The sequence below is a fragment of the Molothrus aeneus genome, chromosome 15 (assembly GCF_037042795.1).
Source record: "Molothrus aeneus isolate 106 chromosome 15, BPBGC_Maene_1.0, whole genome shotgun sequence".
Classification (NCBI taxonomy): Eukaryota; Metazoa; Chordata; class Aves; order Passeriformes; family Icteridae; genus Molothrus; species Molothrus aeneus.
In genome coordinates, this window is record NC_089660.1 from 16,888,872 (window position 1) to 16,906,367 (window position 17,496).

Below are 17,496 nucleotides of genomic sequence, written 5' to 3' on the forward strand. Positions count from 1 at the left end.
AAGATCCATTAGCTTAACCACGCTTGGGGAGGGAGAGGTGGGATTTGCCATGGGAGCTGCCAGCAGCAGCTGGGGGCTGCTTGTCCCAAAATGTGCTCTGAATGTACCTCAGAACACATCCCTGGGGAGCTGTGCCCACACTGCCCTGCGTGGCCTTCAGACAACAGCATTCCCAGGGTTATCCATTGGGGGAATTGATTCCAACTGACACAGGAGGCTTAGATTGGATATTAGGGAAAAAAATCTTTCCTGTGAAGGTGGTGAGGCCTTGAGGTTGCCCAGAGCAGCTGTGGCTGCCCCTGAATCCCTGGCAGTGTCCAAGGCCAGGCTTGGAGCAGCCTGGGATGGTGGAAGGTGTCCCTGCACGTGGCAGGGAACAAGATGAGCTTTGAGGTTCCTTCCTACCCAAACTACTCTGTGATTCCATGGTCCTGTGATCCGTGTTCTCTTTTGGGGAGAGGCCAGGGTTTGCTGCCATTGCTTCATGGACACCCATGCTGTTCCCTGGTCCACACCCCTCAGTTGCTCGGTGGCCTCCCTCCCTGCTGGACATTTCCCAGTGCTCTGTGCTCCCCAGGTTTCTTTGGGAAGCTGGGTTCAGCATGGCAGGGATTGTCCTTTTCCTCTGGGAGGAAAAAGAAGTCATTTCTCCAGGGTCTGGGTATCAGCTCAGAGGTGGCCTTTGGGGCTCAAAGGACTTGCAGAGTTCAAGTTGCTGGCAGCCTCAGTTTTGGAGAAATCCAGCAAAGTTTGGAAAATTTCAGGTTGGTACCTCAGTGTCAGCTGGGGGTGTGGCTGAGAAAGGAGGGTGGCTCTGCTCTGAGATGCTGGGGTCAGGGTGCACCTGAGGGAGCCTTGCTGGGAGCCCAGGGGTGCCCAAGGAGGCCATGGGCATCTGGCCTGGATCAAAACCAGTGTGACAGCAGGAGCAGGGCAGGGCCTGTCCCCTGTGCTGGCACTGCTGGGGGACCTCGAGGGCTGTGTCCTGTTCTGGGCCCTCGTGGCCAGAGAGCCCTGGAGGGGCTGGAGCGTGTCCAGGGCAGGGAACGGAGCTGGGAAGGGGCTGGAGCCCCAGGAGAGGCTGAGGGAGCTGGGCAGGGGCTCAGCCTGGAGCAAAGGAGGCTCAGGGGGCCCTTGTGGCTCTGCACAGCTCCTGCCAGGAGGGCACAGCCGGGGGGGCCGGGCTGTGCTCCAGGGAACAGGGACAGGAGCAGAGGGAACGGCCTCAGGCTGGGCCAGGGCAGGCTCAGGGTGGGCACCAGGAGGAATTTCCCCATGGAAAGGGGGCTCAGGGATTGGGAGGGGCTGCCCAGGGGGGTTTGGAGTCCCCATCCCTGGCGGTGTCCAAGGAAGGGCTGGGAGTGGCACTCAGTGCTCTGGGCTGCAGACAAGGTGGGGATCAGGCACAGCTTGGACTCAGTGATCCTGGAGGGCTTTTCCAACCTCAGTGATCCTGGGATTCTGTGGGAGAGCTGCTCTGGGGATCTGGGAGATGGAACCAGTCTGAAGTGCCTCCCCTCAAGGCCTTTCCTTGACTCCTTCCCAGGCTGTGACACTGCCCAGGTCCCCCTGGAGCAGAGCTGTCCCCACATCCCCCCATGCCTGGCACAGGGCTGGCACTCTGGGGTCCCTCACTGCCTCCCCAGTCCCAGCCAGCACACCGGGACTCTTCCTCTATCTTCTCTCCCTTTGATTGTCCTTCCCAGGGCCTGTTCCTGCCTTCTCCTGCTCTTCCTGGCGAGCTGGCAGAGGCTGCCTCAAGCTCCAGTGCCCTCGGTGATGAGCTGCTGGCAGCCAGGGCAGCAGGCTGCAGCTTTAATTAAATGATAAGGGCAGAGCCCCGGAAGTGGGGAGATAAGTGCAGTGGTGTCTGCCACCACACTTGCCCAGTCTCTTTCTAATTAGCTTTGAGAAGCTCTGGAGAGGCAGATTAACCCTTGCAGGGGCTGGGTGAGCACGGGGATGCAGCAGGAGGAGGGTGCCAGGCCAGCCCCAGGGATGCCAGGGTGCAATGCCATGGTTTGGGTGGGATGGGGCTGCAGGGGATCCTCTGTGCTCCCCCCAGCCCGGGGCAGAGGGGACAGGTCAGGGAGGATCAGACCTGGCCTCTCACAGGCTCAGGCACTTTCAAAGCTCAAGGATTATGTGCTTTGCTCCTGCTGGAAGAAGCATTTGCTGCTTGCTGTGCCATGTCCCTGCTGGCTGGGGGGACTGTCCCCAGCCCCATAGGGCACAGTCCTGCCATGGCTCAGGTTTCCAGCCCCTCTGGGACCACGCCCAGTGATTCTCTGAGAGCTGGGCACTTGGGGACACAGGGTAGGAGGAGCACTGTGTGTCACCAACCTGTGGTAATATGGACTGGCAGCTCCCCAGGACCCGGTGCCACCAGGGCCACCCCCTGTCCCTCACCCAGGTGCAGCTGAGAGTGAAGCACACCAGAGGGCTGGGAAGGGCACCTGGGCTGTGGGCACTGTGTCACCAGGGCAGTGGGTGCTCAGAGCGGCACTGGGGACACTGCTGCTGCTGGCCTGGCCCCTTGTGGTCACCCTGGCTGGCAGCACAGGGCACCCGGAGTGTGCCAGGGAGCTCTGGGGTGGGCACTCCTGTGTCCCCAGGGATCTCTGGACATTTCTGTGTCCCCAGGGAGCTCTGGGATGACCATTCCCATGTCTCCAAGGAGCTCTGGAAAAGGCACTCTTGTGTCCCCAAGGAACTTTGGGACAGCCATTCCCATGTCCCCAGGGAGCTCTGGTGTGGCCATTCTTGTGTCTCTAGGGAGCTCTGGGAGAGCCATTCCCTGTCCCCAGGGAGCTCTGGGATGACCATTCCCTGTCCCCAAGGAACTTTGGGGTGGCCATTTCTGTGTCCCTAGGGAAGTCTGGGATGGCCATTCCCATATCTCCAAGGAGCTCTGGGACAGGCATTCCTGTGTCCCCAAGGAGCTCTGGGATGGCTATTCCCTGTCCCCTGGGAGCTCTGCCATTCCTGTATCCCCAAGGAGCTCTGGGGTGGGCACTCCTGTCTCCCCAGGGAGCACTGGCCATCTGTGTCCTCAGGAGGCTCTGGGATGGCCATTCCTGTGTCCCCAAGGAGCTCTGGGACAGCCATTCCTGTGTCCCCTGGGAGCTCTGAGGTGGCCATTCTCTGTCCTCAGGGATCTCTGCCATTCCCATGTCCCCAGGGAGCTCTGAGGGCTCTTGGAGAGCCATTCCTTGTCCCCAAGGAGCTCTGGGGTGGCCATTCCTGTGTCCCCAGGGATCTATACCATTCTTGTGTCCCCAGGGAGCTCTGATGGCTCTGGGAAAGCCATTCCCTGTCCCCCAGGATCTCTGCCATTCCCTGTCCCCAAGGATATCTGTCATTCCTGTGTCCCCAGGTAGCTCTGGGATGGCCATTCCTGTGTCCCCAGGGAGCTCTGTGACAGCCATTCCGTGTCCCCAGGGAGCTCTGGGATGGCCATTCCTGTGTCCCCAGGGAGCCCATACCTGCAGAGGGACAGGCTATCCCCAGCCCCCAGGGGCAGAATCCCCATCAGCAGAGCGGGTGGGACTGGGGAATGCAGGCAGGAGCAATCAGGAGCAATTTGGGCAGCAGGAATGTGCATCCAAGGCATGCATGAGCTGGCAGCCCCGGGGGTGGCAGGTGCTGCTGCTCCCTCCCCTGGGATTTCCATCATTAGCCCTGAGCTCCCCCTGTCCCAGCTCCTGGGGCAGGGAGGGAAGGAGGGCAGGAGCTCCACTGCCCAAATCCCAGGGGTTTAGGGCCTTTGTGTGCCCCTAAAGGAACCTCAGGTGCTGTTTCTCACCTGGGGCTGCAGGAGCCGGTGCTGGAAGAGGCTTTGCTTATTCCATGGATTCGTTTGGACTCCCCAGCATTTCTGGTGGATATTTGTGGAATGCCTCTGGTCTGTAGGACAGCCAGAGGATAATGCTGGGATGTGAATGGATGCAGGGTTTGGATTGTTTTATGCAGGGTGAGTGAGGGGATTGCCCAGCAATGCTCATTCTGTGCCTTTGCTTTTGCCTGCTGTGAGTTTTAGCTGCAGGGACCTGATTTTTCATAGAGGGCATGTGCCAGGTACCAAGTGCTTTGGGAAGTGCCCAGATATTTTATTTCTGGAAGGAGGAGAGAAAATTGCTGTTTTTTCTCATTAGGAGAGCAACACCCCCCCATCCTCCAGCCCCTTTTTACAGGAGGAGTTTTCTGTGATCTCTTGACCCCTTCCTTGTACCCTCCCCAGTTTCTGCAGCCTCTGGGGCAGAGTCTCAGTGGCAAATCAGCTCCTTCCCTGTTAAACCTCCCAGGGGTTTGTCCTCTCCCTGGAAGCCATAGAGGGACCCCAGGGAAAATATTTCCCTCCAGAGTGAGACTCTGCTCTGCATCAGGAAGCAGGAGGAGAATTAAGGCTGCCTGGACAATCCTAATTTTGGCATTTCCTAACCTTTGGACCCTGTAATCCTATTTAGGTGCTTCTTAACATAATTATTTGGCAGTTTAATATAATAATTCTGCTTTTTATAGTCCAGTGAAGGTTGAAGCCTTGCTGTGCCAGGGTAGGAGATCATGGGGGTGGCACCACAACCACAAAATCTGCTATAGGGAGGTTGAATTTGTTTTGCTGGGTATCACAGGGAAGCTGTGGGGTGATGGGGATTTTGGGAGCTCTCAGTGTGTTCTGAGCCCTGCAGGGACACACTCAGTGTCTGGGAACATCCATCTGGGTGCTCTGCCTGACGTTGCTGTGGCGATGTGGCCGCTGTGACTGCAGCAGGGAGGCGGCTCCTCCTGCACACACGGGAAACACATCCCCTGGGAATGGGGGAAAAAGGGAAACACATCCCCTGGGAATGGGAAACACATCCCCTGGGAATGGGGGAAAAGGGGAAACACATCCCCTGGGAATGGGAAACACATCCCCTGGGAATGGGAGGAAAAGGGAAAACACATCCCCTGGGAATGGGGGAAAAAGGGAAACACATCCCTTGGGAATGGGGAAAAAAAGGCAACACATCCCCTGGGAGTGGGGGAAAAAGGGAAAACACATCCCCTGGGAACAGGGAAAAAGGGCAAACACATCCCCTGGGAACAGGGAAAAATGGAAAACACATCCCCTGAGAACAGGGAAAAAAGGGAAAACACATCCCCTGGGAATGGGGGAAAAGAGAAAACACATGCCCTGGGAGTGGGGGAATGGAAACACATACCCTGGGAGTAGGGAAGAGGAAGAACAGATCCCCTGGGAGCAGGGCAAGGGAAGGACAGATCCCCTGGGAGTGAGGAAGAGGAAGAACACATCCCCTGGGAGCCAGGCAAAGCTCCCCAGCCCCAGCCGGGTGTGTCCATCTCTCCACATCCCTTCCTGGCCGTGCTAGGCTGCCCTGGGCAGGGGCTGGGAAGGCGTTTGCAGCTCTGGAGTGCCGGGATGCCCTGCAGGGGCTGCGGCTGCTCCGTGTGTGCTGCCCGGCACAGGGGCAGAGCAGCGGGGCTGGAGGGGCCGGGGATGCCGGGGCTGTTCCATCTCCTGACCGCAGAGCCCAGGAGAAGCCGGTCCGTGCCCTGCAGCACTGGGCAGCTCCGGGGATGTGTGGAACAGCGGGGGCTGCTCGTTCTCGCCCCGGGAGCCGGAGGTGTGGCTCGGAGCCGCAGTCACCCCTCGGTGGGCAGTGCCGGGTCGGGCTCCCATAGCGGGAGCCATGTGGAGCGAGGGAGGGAACTTTGGGAAGCCATCTGGCCGCGTGTTGTAGTGCTAGGATCGGTCCCGTCTGGCTGGGTGATGGGGTGCTAGGGGTGGTCCTGCAGCCGGGGAGGGTGCGGGGGGAGCCCGGGGCTGCGGGAGCTCCTGCCCCTGTCCCGGCTCCGAGCGCTCCGTGCCCATCCATCCCCAACGGGGGACAGACAGCGCCCCGGCAGCTCTGCAGGGCACATTGCTGAGCTCTGGGCTCGTCCACACGGGAATTTGGGCCAGGAGCCCATAGGAGCTCCCATAGGAGCTGCAGGAGGGATCCTGCATCCAAAGGTGTTCTGGGGGTCAGCCAGGGAGGGATTGTCCTGCTCCAGGGCTGGGGCACTTCGGGTGCCACAACATCAGAGGCCCAAAGCTGTTCCAGAGGGCCCAAAGGAGGGGCCGGGGCTGGGGAAGGCTCTGCTGGAGGAGAGGGCTGAGGGCTCTGGGCTGGTGCAGCTGCAGAGAGGAGCCCAGGGCAGAGCTCAGGGAAGGAGGGAACGGCTGCAGGGGAGCTTTGGGATGGACACAGGGAAAGGTTCCTCCCCCAGAGGGTGCTGGGCACTGCCCAGGCTGCCCAGGGAATGGGCACGGCCCCAAGGCTGCCAGAGCTCCAGGAGCCTTTGGACACCAGGGATGCACAGGGGGGATTGCTGGGGGGTCTGAGCAGGGACAGGGGCTGGACTGGGTGATCCTGGTGGGTCCCTTCAGCTCAGGATATTCCATGATTCCCTGATGGGATAATGCACTGGCTGTGCCACCCTGATTTGGGGACCGTGAAGGGGCACCTTGTCTGTGAGCTTGTGAAGGAGATCCTGGCTCCAGAGCCACCTGCAACACAGCTCCCCTCTCCCAACAGCACTGGCAAGGGGAAAATGTGCTGGGAATGAGGCACAGAGCTGCCACATGCCTGTTCCCTGCAGGAAACTCCTGCTGGGATAGGATAGGAATGGGATGGGATGGGATGGGACGGGACAGGACAGGACAGGACAGGACAGGACAGGACAGGACAGGACAGGACAGGATAGGATAGGATAGGATAGGATAGGATAGGATAGGATAGGATAGGATAGGATAGGATAGGAATGGGATGGGATAGGATAGCAATGGGATAGGACAGGATGGGATTCTATTCATGGGATGGAATAGCATAGGAATGGGGCTAGCCAGTATAAGAACATGGCATGTTGGGCTGCACAATCCCAGCTGTTCCTAAGGGTGCCTGCGGAGGGAGGGGAGCAGCAGCACCGGTGCCTGGAGGAAGCAGCTCGGCAGGGAAGTGGTGTCTGGAGGGAGCAGTGCTGTAAAACATGGAACCTGGAGGAGATGGCTCCACTGCAGCAGCACTGCCTGCAGGGAAGGCAGCAGCAGGGGGGGCAGCACCTGGAGGCACCTGCAGGACGTGGCACCCTGGGGGACCCATACCTGGAGGCAGCAGCGCCGTGGGGATGGCATTTCCCAGGAATGGCACTGCAGGCAATGGCACCTGGAGGGAGCAGCACCATGGGAGAGCTGTGCCTTCGGGAGTGCGCCGTGGGGGACACACACCTGGGGACACACACCTGGGGACACACACCTGGGGGGACACAGCTGTGGGGAGTGGCACTGCGGGAGAGTGGCACCTGTGGAGAATGTTGGCACGGCAGGATGGGGCCTGCCAGCAGCTCTGCCATGGGCAGCAGGGAGCAGCATTCCTGGGAATGGTTCCTGGAGGAGCCATGGTGCAGGAGAACGGCACCAGGAATGGTGAAATAGGGAATGGTGCCGACTGCCAGGAGCTGTGGGGCGGGAAGGGAGTCCTTGTTGCACGGGGAGGGGGGACAGTGCTGCTGGGAGTGATGTCATGGGGGCCACCACCCTCAGGGACATCCCAGAGGGGTCTGCAGAGCCCTGAGGGCCAGGAATGGGAGAGGAGGCATTCCCAGGTGTCCACAGCATGGTGGCCAGTCCTGCCACTCTCCCTGGCTCAGGACAGACCTCTGGAACCCCTGGCAGCCCAGGGTGCAGCGTGGGCCCTGCTCTATCCCCCTTTCCCCAGGGCCAGCACAGGTCAGGGCTCTGGGGCTCTGCTTTTGGGGCAGCTGGCAGGATGAGTTCTCCCCAGAGAGATAAGAAGGCTCTTTCTGATCCCAGCTTTGGGAAAGCATCTGATTTTCCTCCCAGCTGCTCTCCCCACGCTCCCCTTGCCCATTTCCCCACACCACTGAGCCTCTCCAGTCCCTCCTGGCATGCTGTGCTTCTCTCCTCCCCTTTCCTGGGCTTCTCTGCATCCTCTGCCCTGCTCTGCTCTGTCACAGCCCCTCTGCCTCCCCTTCCAGAGCTGCTCCAGCACTTCCCCTCCCTTCCAAGACTTCTCCTGTGCTGCATCATCCATCCCTGCTCTCCCTGCACTGACACAAGTGGAAGACACAGGAAGACCAAACCAGGTTGGGGATAAAAACCAGGCTGGCATAAAAAACGTGCTGGGGGCTGGCTCAGCCTCTGCTTGGAGCTCCCAGGTTTGCAGAGGGTGAGGGAACCTCTGCCCATCTCCTGCAGGAGATGGATGCTGACTGAGGCTGCTGCTTTTGTCTTGTTCCCAAAGTGCCCCAGAGCTGTGCTGGAATCCCCCAGTAAAGGTTTGGAGGAGCTCTGTGACAGGATCAGCTCCTGCCCTGGGTGGGGAGAGAGGGACACAGGAATAATTAGCAGAAGCACCAATTTGTGCCTCTTCCCAGAGGAGCCAACCTGGAATCTCTGAGGGCATCCTGGTGTAAAACCCCAATGGTGCTCCCCAAGAAACCAAAGGGATCCAACTTTTCCTGCCCTGGGTTCATACCTGAGGAGGAAAACACTACGAGGCAGCCGACCAGGACATGCCAGAGAGAGGCAAAGCTGCAGGAAGGGGAGAGCCAGGAGGATGTGAGGGCTGTGAATGCCCAAGCACCCACTTCCCTGCCTGGGAAGCACAGTCTGGTGGCCTGGAATAACCAGGATGGGCCAAAGCTCAGGAAAACACGGCAGATGCACAAAGCTTTACTTGGTGTGACCAGGACACCCTGATACCAGAGAGGGCGTGGTCGTCACATTCCAGGGCCTCAGAGGCACAAAAGGGCATTTTGTGTGGAGGAGGGATGGGAAATCCCGAGCACCCTTTGTGCACCCCGAGGGGAGGGCCTGCCTCCTCACCACCCCACAAAACGGGAAAATCCACGGGCAGAATTCCCACCAAGGAGGGATTTGTGCTTGTCTGGTGGCACACTGGAGTCCCTGAGCCACCAGCATGTGCTGGGAATTAGGCCATGGGGTCGTGTTTTCCCTCAGTCCCAGCTATTCAGGAGTTGTACCCTGCCCCGTTCCGGGCTCATGGCACAGAATCCGCTCTGCCAGCGAGGGGACAACGCTGGAAAAAGGCTCCAGTGCCAGAAGCAGACAATGGGTAGAGCAGAATAAAAGACCCTGAACACAGCGTTCCTGCTTGATCCTGCCATTCCCAAGCTGCTGCTGGCACCAGGAAATCTCCGTAGCTTTGTTCCCTGCAGAGGTGGATTTTATTTCAGTCCTGCCAGTCCCCTCTGCAGGCTCGGCAAAGCTCCTTCTGCCCCAGGAAGAGAGGATGGCTCCCATCCACTCCCCTGGGAGCACAGAGCAGCAGGGCCTCTCTCCAAGAGGAAAGGACATGCAGGAGGAAAGCTGGTGAGGAAAGGATGGCAATAATTCCTCATGGACACAAGGGAAAGACCACAGAACATGACCTCAAAGTGCCCAGGGCTCTGCGTGGCCACTGGAGCATCCTGTGGTCCTGAGAGGAAAACCTGGATGGATGGATCTCTGGATGGGATGGATGGATCCTCTTGGGTTCAGATTCCGTTCTGTGCTTCTGCTTGCCCAGAGTAGGGATGGAAACAGAGCCCTCGTGCCTCTGGTTGTGTATCTCATGTGGGAGAGAGAATCGAGGCGATTCCCGAGGAAACAGGTCACTGATGCACGGCCAGCCCCAAGGACGTGCCCTGCCAAGCTGTGCTCCCGTGCTGCCCGTGCCCCCGCCGTGTCCCCTGGGCTGCTTTTGTGCTGCTGCTTCTCATCCCCGCCGTGTGAGCATGGCTGTCCCCGCGCCGCGAGCAGGGCCAGCATCCTGAGCGGTGGATCCCGGTGTGGATCCGTGTGGTGTCTGTGTGTGTGTGTCCATGTGTGTGCATCTGTGTGTGTGTTCATGTGTGTGTTCATGTGTGTGTGTGTGTGTGTCCCTGTGTGTGTGTATCCATGTGTGTATCTGGGTGTGTATCCATGTGTGTGTATCCCTGTGTGTGTGTATCCATGTGTGTGTATCCATGTGTGTGTGTCCATGTGTGTGTGTGTGTGTGTGTGTGTCCATGTGTGTGTCCATGTGTCTATCCATGTGTGTGTTCATGTGTGTGTGTGTGTCCATGTGTGTGCGTCTGTGTGTGTGTCCATGTGTGTGTGTATCCATGTGTGTGTGTCCATGTGTCTATCCATGCGTGTGTCCGTGTGTGTATCCATGTGTGTCCATGTGTGTATCCCTGTGTGTATCCATGTGTGTATGTCCATGTGTTGTACCCATGTGTATCCATGTGTGTGTATCCATGTGTATCCATGTGTGTGTATCCATGTGTGTCCATGTGTATATCCATGTGTGTGTATTCATGTGTATCCATGTGTGTATCCATGTGTGTATCCATGTGTGTATCCATGTGTGTGTATCCATGTGTATCCATGTGTGTGTATCCATGTGTGTGTATCCATGTGTGTATCCATGTGTGTATCCATGTGTGTGTATCCATGTGTATCCATGTGTGTGTATCCATGTGTGTATCCATGTGTGTGTATCCATGTGTATCCATGTGTGTGTATCCATGTGTGTCCATGTGTGTATCCATGTGTGTGTATCCATGTGTATCCATGTGTGTGTATCCATGTGTATCCATGTGTGTGTATCCATGTGTGTGTATCCATGTGTGTCCATGTGTGTGTCCCTGTGTGTGTGCACAGCCCCAACCCCTCCATGTGCCCGAGGTTCTGGTGTCACCACCCAGGTGGCTCCGGTGTCCCCGTGTGAGTCCCGCGGGGCCGCTGGGCTCCAGGGAGGATCAGGACGTAGCTGGAGCCAGGAGTGAGGGAGGAGCAGCAGTGGCTGAGCGGCCTCCAGGAGGCTGGACAGGGCCAGGAGAGGCCGAGGAGGGGACCAGGGGGCCAGGGTGGCAGAGGCTGAAGGGGGTGTGGAGGCCGGGGCTGTGCACTGATGTGACGCTGTCGTCCTTTTTCTGCCCCTCATCAGAGTCCCCTGAGCGGAGCAGGCTGTGAAGGGGGGCTGCCATCAGGTATGTCCGTGTGGCTCCTGCCAGGATATCCCAGCTGCCAGGGGGAGCTCCCGGGGGTGCCAGGGATGCAAAGTGGACACAGGCCCCAGCCCCCAGCTGAGGGTTTGGGGAGCATCACTGGGGGCTGGTTTAGGGCAAGATGTGCTCACACAATGGTTGGCTGCTGACTTCACCCCTTCGTCCATGCCTGTGTCAAGCATTCCCAGCGTTGTCTGGAGCCTTCTCCTGCATCCTGTGTGTGAAAGCTGTGCCAGGGTGACTCGGATGTGTGGCAGTCCCAAACTGGTGGCAGGAGGGAGCATTGGCCAGGGCAGAAACCCCACCATGGTGCTCTGGTTTGCTTCTTCCCCAGGCTCAGGAGTGCCTGTGGGTCTGCCCTGCTTTTGGGATAAGGGAATTGTGTGGACCAGTGTGTGTCCCATGGGAAGGGGGTGCCCCAACAGGTTTCAGGTCCCCAGAGCTCCTTAGCATCTCCCTCCATCAGTTTGTCAATGCAGAGAGCTCCACAGTGGTGGAGACATGGAGAGGATGTTTGGGAACCACAGGGACATCTGGAAGTCTGAGCAGCCTCAAGAGCCTCTGAGCTGCTTCCACCCCATCATCAGCACCAGGCTGGATCTGCTTGTGGCAGCAGGCAGTGATGTGTCCTGGGGCATTCTGTGGTGTCCCAAACTGGGGCAGAAATCAAGGAATGCCTCGTGACTGGGATGGCTCTGGGAGGGACTGCATGGAAGTGCCAAATTCCAGCCTCAGAAGCCTCGTGACAGGTGCTGCCTGTGCCAAGGACACCTGGCCAAGGCTCAGGGACACCTGGGGCAGGGGGTGGCTGGCATGTGAGGACACCAGTATGTGAACTGGTCTAACTGGTGCTCAGTGTCCCAGCTGTGCCAGGAGCAGGGAGCTGTGGTGCCCTGGGGTGCTGGGCTCCCTCTGGGGCAGGGGTTTGGTGCACAGGGCACCCCTCACATCTCCACGGGGCACCCCAGGGCATCTCCAGCCTCTCTCGGGTGGGCATGGCTTTGCCTCAGTGTGCTTGGGGATTGCAGGCTCCACAGGAGACCAGGACTTCTGGCTGGGCTTGTGGCTCCTGCTGGGGGTGCCAGGGGAGGCTGGAATGTGGCCTGGAATGCCCGGTGGGAGCAGGGCAGGGATGCCCGAGGATGCTGCCCAGCACACATGGCTGTGCCTCAGGGCTGAGTCCAGGGCAGTTCTGTCCCTGCACAGTGATCCATGGCATGCCATTGGTGGTGCCCAATGGGAATTCCTGGAGCTTAGCAGGTTCCAGGTGGTGCCTCACCTTCTGGGATCACAGGCCTGGTGTGGCAGCGCCTGTCCTGCTCTGCAAATCCAAGCTGTGGAGCCTCCCTGTGCAATCCTGGTCTCCTGAGGGGCTTGGGGAGCTCTGCCCTGTGCTCTGCCTCCTGTTTCTCTGTGGCTTCTGGTTTCCCTACCTGCTCTGCTTTGCTCCCGTTTTTTTTGTCTGTGGGTCTGGCTCCTGGGTGTCCGTGGATCCAGTTCCTAGGGTGTCTGTGGCTCCAGTTCCTGGGTGTCTGTAGGTCCAGCTCCTGGGGTGTCCATGGGTCCAGCTCCTGGGGTGTCCATGAATCCAGCTGTCTGTCCCAGCATGGGTAGGACGGAGATGTCCAGTCCCTGCTGCTCCTCCCTGCATCCCAAGAGGGGGTTCCCAAGGCAGGGTTCCCAAAGTGGGGTTCCTGAGGAAGGGTTCCCAAGGCAGTGTTCCCAAGGTGGGGTTCCTGAGGAAGGGTCCCCAAGGCAGGGTTCCCAAGGCAGGGTCCCCAAGGCAGGGTTCCCAAGGCAGGGTTCCCGAGGCAGGGTTCCTGAGGAAGGGTCCCCAAGGCAGGGTTCCCAAGGCAGGGTTCCCGAGGAAGGGTTCCCAAGGCAGGGTTCCCGAGGAAGGGTTCCCAAGGCAGGGTTCCCAAGGCAGGGTTCCTGAGGCCAGGTTCCCAAGGCCAGGTTCCCCAAGTGGGGTTCCCAAGCTGGGGTTCCTGGGGCTAACACTGCTGTCCCTTGTTCCCTGCAGATCTCCGGCCTCTGCCCGATGTAGCCATGACTGGGACCTGCACCCGGGAGTGCACAGAGTTCGGCCACTCCGACACCTGCTGGATGCCTGGCCAGTCCTCCCCCAGCCGCAGGCCCAAGAACGCCCTCAAACTCTCCACTTTTGTGCCTTACCAAGACAGAGGGAGTCAAGAGCAAGTCGGGAACGGCAGCCCCAGACTGTCGGAAGAGCGCAGCACCAAAATGGCCAACCTCCGCCTGCTCCCCACGTACAGTGCCTTCTCCAATAGTAGCCATGAGCCCTGCAAGGACTCTCCCATGGAGGAAATTCCTCTCACCCAGACCTCGGACTTCCAGCCAGCCACCACCCCCTCGGCCCAGACCACCAAGAGGGAGATCTACCTGTGAGGCTGGGCGCGAGGGGCAGGGAGCTGAGGCCAGAGGAACATTTTCCACTTCGATGCTTTATGGCTCCGGCCGCTTCTCCAGGCAGGGGGCTCTGCGGGGAGCAGGGCAGGGTGAGGCAGGGATGAGAGGAGCGCCTTTTTAACCCCCTGTTGCCCGGGGCTGGGGGTGGGTGGGGAGGGTGAAAAGTATCCCGACCCCGATTGCCGAGCATCCCGAACTGCTGCCGGGGAGGGCTGGGCAGGCTCCTGGTGCGGAGGGCACGGAGAAGGGAGAGAAGGGCTTACGTACCAAAGGTCCACGCAGAGCTGGTGGAGTTCCTGGGGCATAGGACGAGGAGTGTCCCCGAGCACGGGGAGCCAGCTGCCTGTCTCTTTGCTGTAGACTCCTGTAAATACGAATCTTATAGGAATGACATTCAAGTCCTGCCTGATCGCAACTTTTTATTGTCCTTGAAACAAACAAAAAGACATTTAAAGAGAAAACAAAACAAAACAAAATGAGAAAAAAAAAGCAGACAAAAAAAAAGAGGAAAAACAAAACAAAAAAAAAAAAAGAGAAAAAAAAAAAACAAACCACAGGGAGCAAGTTCCAGCTTTGAATGGTTTCCTGCGTGGAAGAGCCCCTGGGAGCGCAGCGTCCAGCCCGCACTCGTGTTCTATATTGTAAATAGAGATGTGATCAGTCCCTGAAACAGCAGCTGGGGAGCTGGAGGAGAGGGGCAGCATCCTGGCCGGACTGTAGGGACTTTGCTGTTTTTCAGCCTGGATCTCTTTCTGAACGTTGTCACTGTGCCCACAAGCTGCAGGGTCCCTAGGGACTGCCCGGTGCCATAGGTGGGGGCTGCTTTGGGGGTGTGGGGGGGGTCCCGGTGGTGGCCCTGCGCCTGGCGGGTGGAGGAGGGGTGGGGAAGCCCCCAGACATGGGACCGGCTGGGTCCGGGGAGGGGATGTCCCCAGGAAGGGACCGGCTGGGTCCGGAGAAGCCCTCAGTCCGCCTCTGCTGGCAGGGAGGCCGCCAGCGGCCCCGGCTCTCAGCCCATCGCCTCGGGCCTCCTCTGGGGCAGGGGATGCCCACGAGGCCAGGCTGTGCCGTGCCCTCGACCTCCGTCCCACCCGCCTGTAAAGCCACCATTGCCTTTGTGAGGAGGAGCTTTGTCTCAGGGTCACACCGGGGGCCGCCGAGCCCCTGCCCGCTGGACTCCGCTGCCCTTAGGCCCCAGGGCCACTCTCACGGGGTCCAGCTTTCTCTTCCATTGTCAAAGGTCCACCGGTCTCCCGGCAGGTTCCTGCTGCCCCGGCGTCCTCAGCTCCCGTGCAGGGTCAGAGGAGCCCCTGCCCCTCACAGGGCTTCCTGAGGGGCACCCCCGGCTCTGTCGCTGCTCCCTTGGCAGCGGGGCACAGCCCTGGTTTTGGGGTGCACCCCTGGCCGGAGGGGTCCGGGCGACTCGCGCCTCATTCCTGGGTAGCCCTTCCCCTCCGGGCCGCGGGAGGGGCCGTGCTGCACCCTTGTGCTTCCCGTCTCCAGCTCTGGCACCTTCCCGAGGGAGCGAGGCCGGCAGGACGGCCCTCGGTCCGTGCCCGCGGGGCTGGCGCGGGGCTCCGGGGGCACAGGGACCCCGCAGGGCTGGGGCTATGCCCTGCCATAGCTGTAGTGCCTGTCGGGACCCCTGCTCAGCCTCTCCCCCAGCACCCCGCTCTGAGCAGCTCCTCTCCCCCATGGGGCGGTGGCACACGCAGCCACCTGCCCGCTGGCTCCCTGAGGGGGCACGGTGCCAGCCGAACCCGGGGCACAGAGGAAAGGCGGCAGAAGGCGCCTGCTCGCACCTCTGCTTCATGTCCCTCGTGCCCTTCGTGCCCCAGCCCTGCCTTCCCCGGGTGGCACCGCTGCCACCCGCATGGCCCGGCCCCGGCGGTGCCAGCCGGAGGAGGCAGGACCCTCCTCCCGCTGCTGCTCCCGCCCGGCCGGGGTGCTCCCATTCCGGTGGGATCCAGCGGCCTGCCCGGCCGGGGTGCTCCCATTCCGGTGGGATCCAGCGGCCTGCCCGGCCGGGGTGCTCCCATTCCGGTGGGATCCAGCGGCCTGCCCGGCCGGGGTGCTCCCATTCCGGTGGGATCCAGCGGCCTGCCCTGCCCCGCCCCGCCCGGCCGGGATTCCCGCTCTGCCCTGCGGGGCCGCGCTTCCCCGCTCTGGCTGCCGGAGCAGGTGCCGCTCCTGACCTTGTTTTTATTGTAGCTCTGTAGTTTCAGGGCCAAACTGGGCAGAATGTGCAATTTGGCCGCGCTGGCCACGATCTTTTGACTCCACTGCCAACTCGGCTGCTCACGCCTCCCCTGGGCCCAGGCAGTGGCAGTGTCCAGTGCCCCTCTCGGGGACCCCCGGCAGAGCCACATCTGAGGGGGGCTTGTCCAAGACCACCTCATCCCGGCCGGGGGGCTCCCTACCCTGTGCTGGGGTCTCCAGAGGGATCCCGAGGCTGGAATTGCTGTGGCTGGAATTGCTGTGCTGTCTCCTGGAGCACCTGGCGAGGTCCTCAGTGCGAGCACGGTGTGGAGGGAGGGAGGGAGGGGGGAGCGCAGGGGGGTCCCCGGGGGATGGGGCTGGGGATGGGTTTGGGGGTGGCTGAGTCCTGTGGGGGTGCACAGAGGGCTGGGGGGGTTTCAAGGGGAGCACGGTGGGGCCAGAGTTGGATGTCTGGGGGTGCAGAGGGCTTGGGGGTCTTGGGGCACTGGGTGGGTGTGTGGGCAAGGCCACAGGGGGGCAATGGGACCGGGGCCTCAATGGGGTGCCAGGGGTGCAGGGATGGGTGCCTGGGGAGGAGAGGGTGCCGGCCATCAGTCCTGGGAGAGGGGTTTGAGGGGATTTGTCCCGGGGGGAAGCTGCCAGTGTGGCTGGGGATCAGTCCTGGGGGAGGGCGAGGAAGAGGTGCTGTGGGAAGAAGCTCATTTGCACAATTATAAGCCAGAAGGATAAAGCCTCTGTGCGCGTGGGGGGAGGACAGCTCCCCACGGGCTCCAGTCCAGACAAGCACAGGGAGGAGGAGGAGGAGGGTTCACTGTATCTCACACTGCACTAGGACAAGCCAGGGGGAAAACCAAAGGTGGGAGCCAGGGAGCAGGCGGGCTGCGTGGGAAGGATCTAAGCGACCCCTTTGTAGCTCTTCAGTGTTGGTTCTATTTATACGAGATTTCATTTCCTTGCTTGTGATGCCTTGTTTTTTGTACAGTTTTATGTACATGCAGGTGTAGCTTTTCTAAAGGAGAAATCCTATGGCAGAGTAAAGTCCCCCCACTATTTTTCAGATGGTGCCCTATGTCTAAGGCGATGCCTCTTGCTAAGGTTGTACTGCTCAATGTGTGATGCATTTCCCTGTGCGGGGAAGCCTTTGGGCCTTGGGCTTGGTTTTCCCCGGGCGCTGTGAGCACAATTGATTCCCTTGTAACCCTTTCTGTTCGGAGCCGTGAGCATGACACCGTCGTGATGCCCCTTTCTTTCCGTTCTCCTCTGTTCCGTTCGTTTGCTGAGCTGTCAAGATGACCAATTCCATTGTAATTAGCCCTTCCTAAAGCTTTACAATAAAAGTGTGAAAACCCGGCTGCTTCTGGGCCTGGCTGCTCCTTCCCACGCCTCCCCCTGAGCACCCTCAGGGGAAGAAAGGGTTGGGGAGGGTTTGGGATCTGCCTGCTTCCCTGCCCTGCTCTTGGCTCCCTGTTTGCCAGCTCGAGGATGCTCCTGCACATGGAAAAGGAGGATATGCCCCCAGAGCACTGTCCCACAGACCAGACTCCTTCAAGGCCAGGTTGGACAGGGTTTGGATCATCCTGCTCCAGTGGAAGGTGTCCCTGCCCATGGCAGGGGGTTGGAGCTGGAGAAGCTTCCAAGCCCCTTCCAACCCAAGTCATTCCATGATTCTGTCATTGATTCTGTGATTGAAACCCAAATATTTCAGTGAAAAAACACCTCCAGCCCCAAGGCTGCCTGCACCTGTCACCAGCCAAGGTGGGAATCAGGGAAAATCCCATCCAAGCTCTC

The 17,496-nt window shown here is 59.9% G+C and overlaps 1 protein-coding gene across 3 annotated transcripts in view; it reads left to right on the top strand.

Annotated features, from left to right (window-relative positions):
- PCDH1 (protocadherin 1) overlaps positions 1-14,039 on the top strand; it is a 57,103-nt gene extending 43,064 nt beyond the window's left edge. For 2 of the 3 annotated variants that reach the window (XM_066559869.1, XM_066559867.1), the window contains exon 5: positions 13,082-14,039. In XM_066559869.1, the coding sequence (XP_066415966.1) occupies positions 13,082-13,467 (386 nt within the window). In that variant the 3' untranslated portion in view covers positions 13,468-14,039. Of the gene's footprint in view, positions 1-10,997; positions 11,041-13,081 lie in introns of all 3 variants that reach the window. The other variant, XM_066559870.1, reaches the window with a different exon arrangement.
- The last annotated feature ends 3,457 nt before the right edge of the window (positions 14,040-17,496 follow it).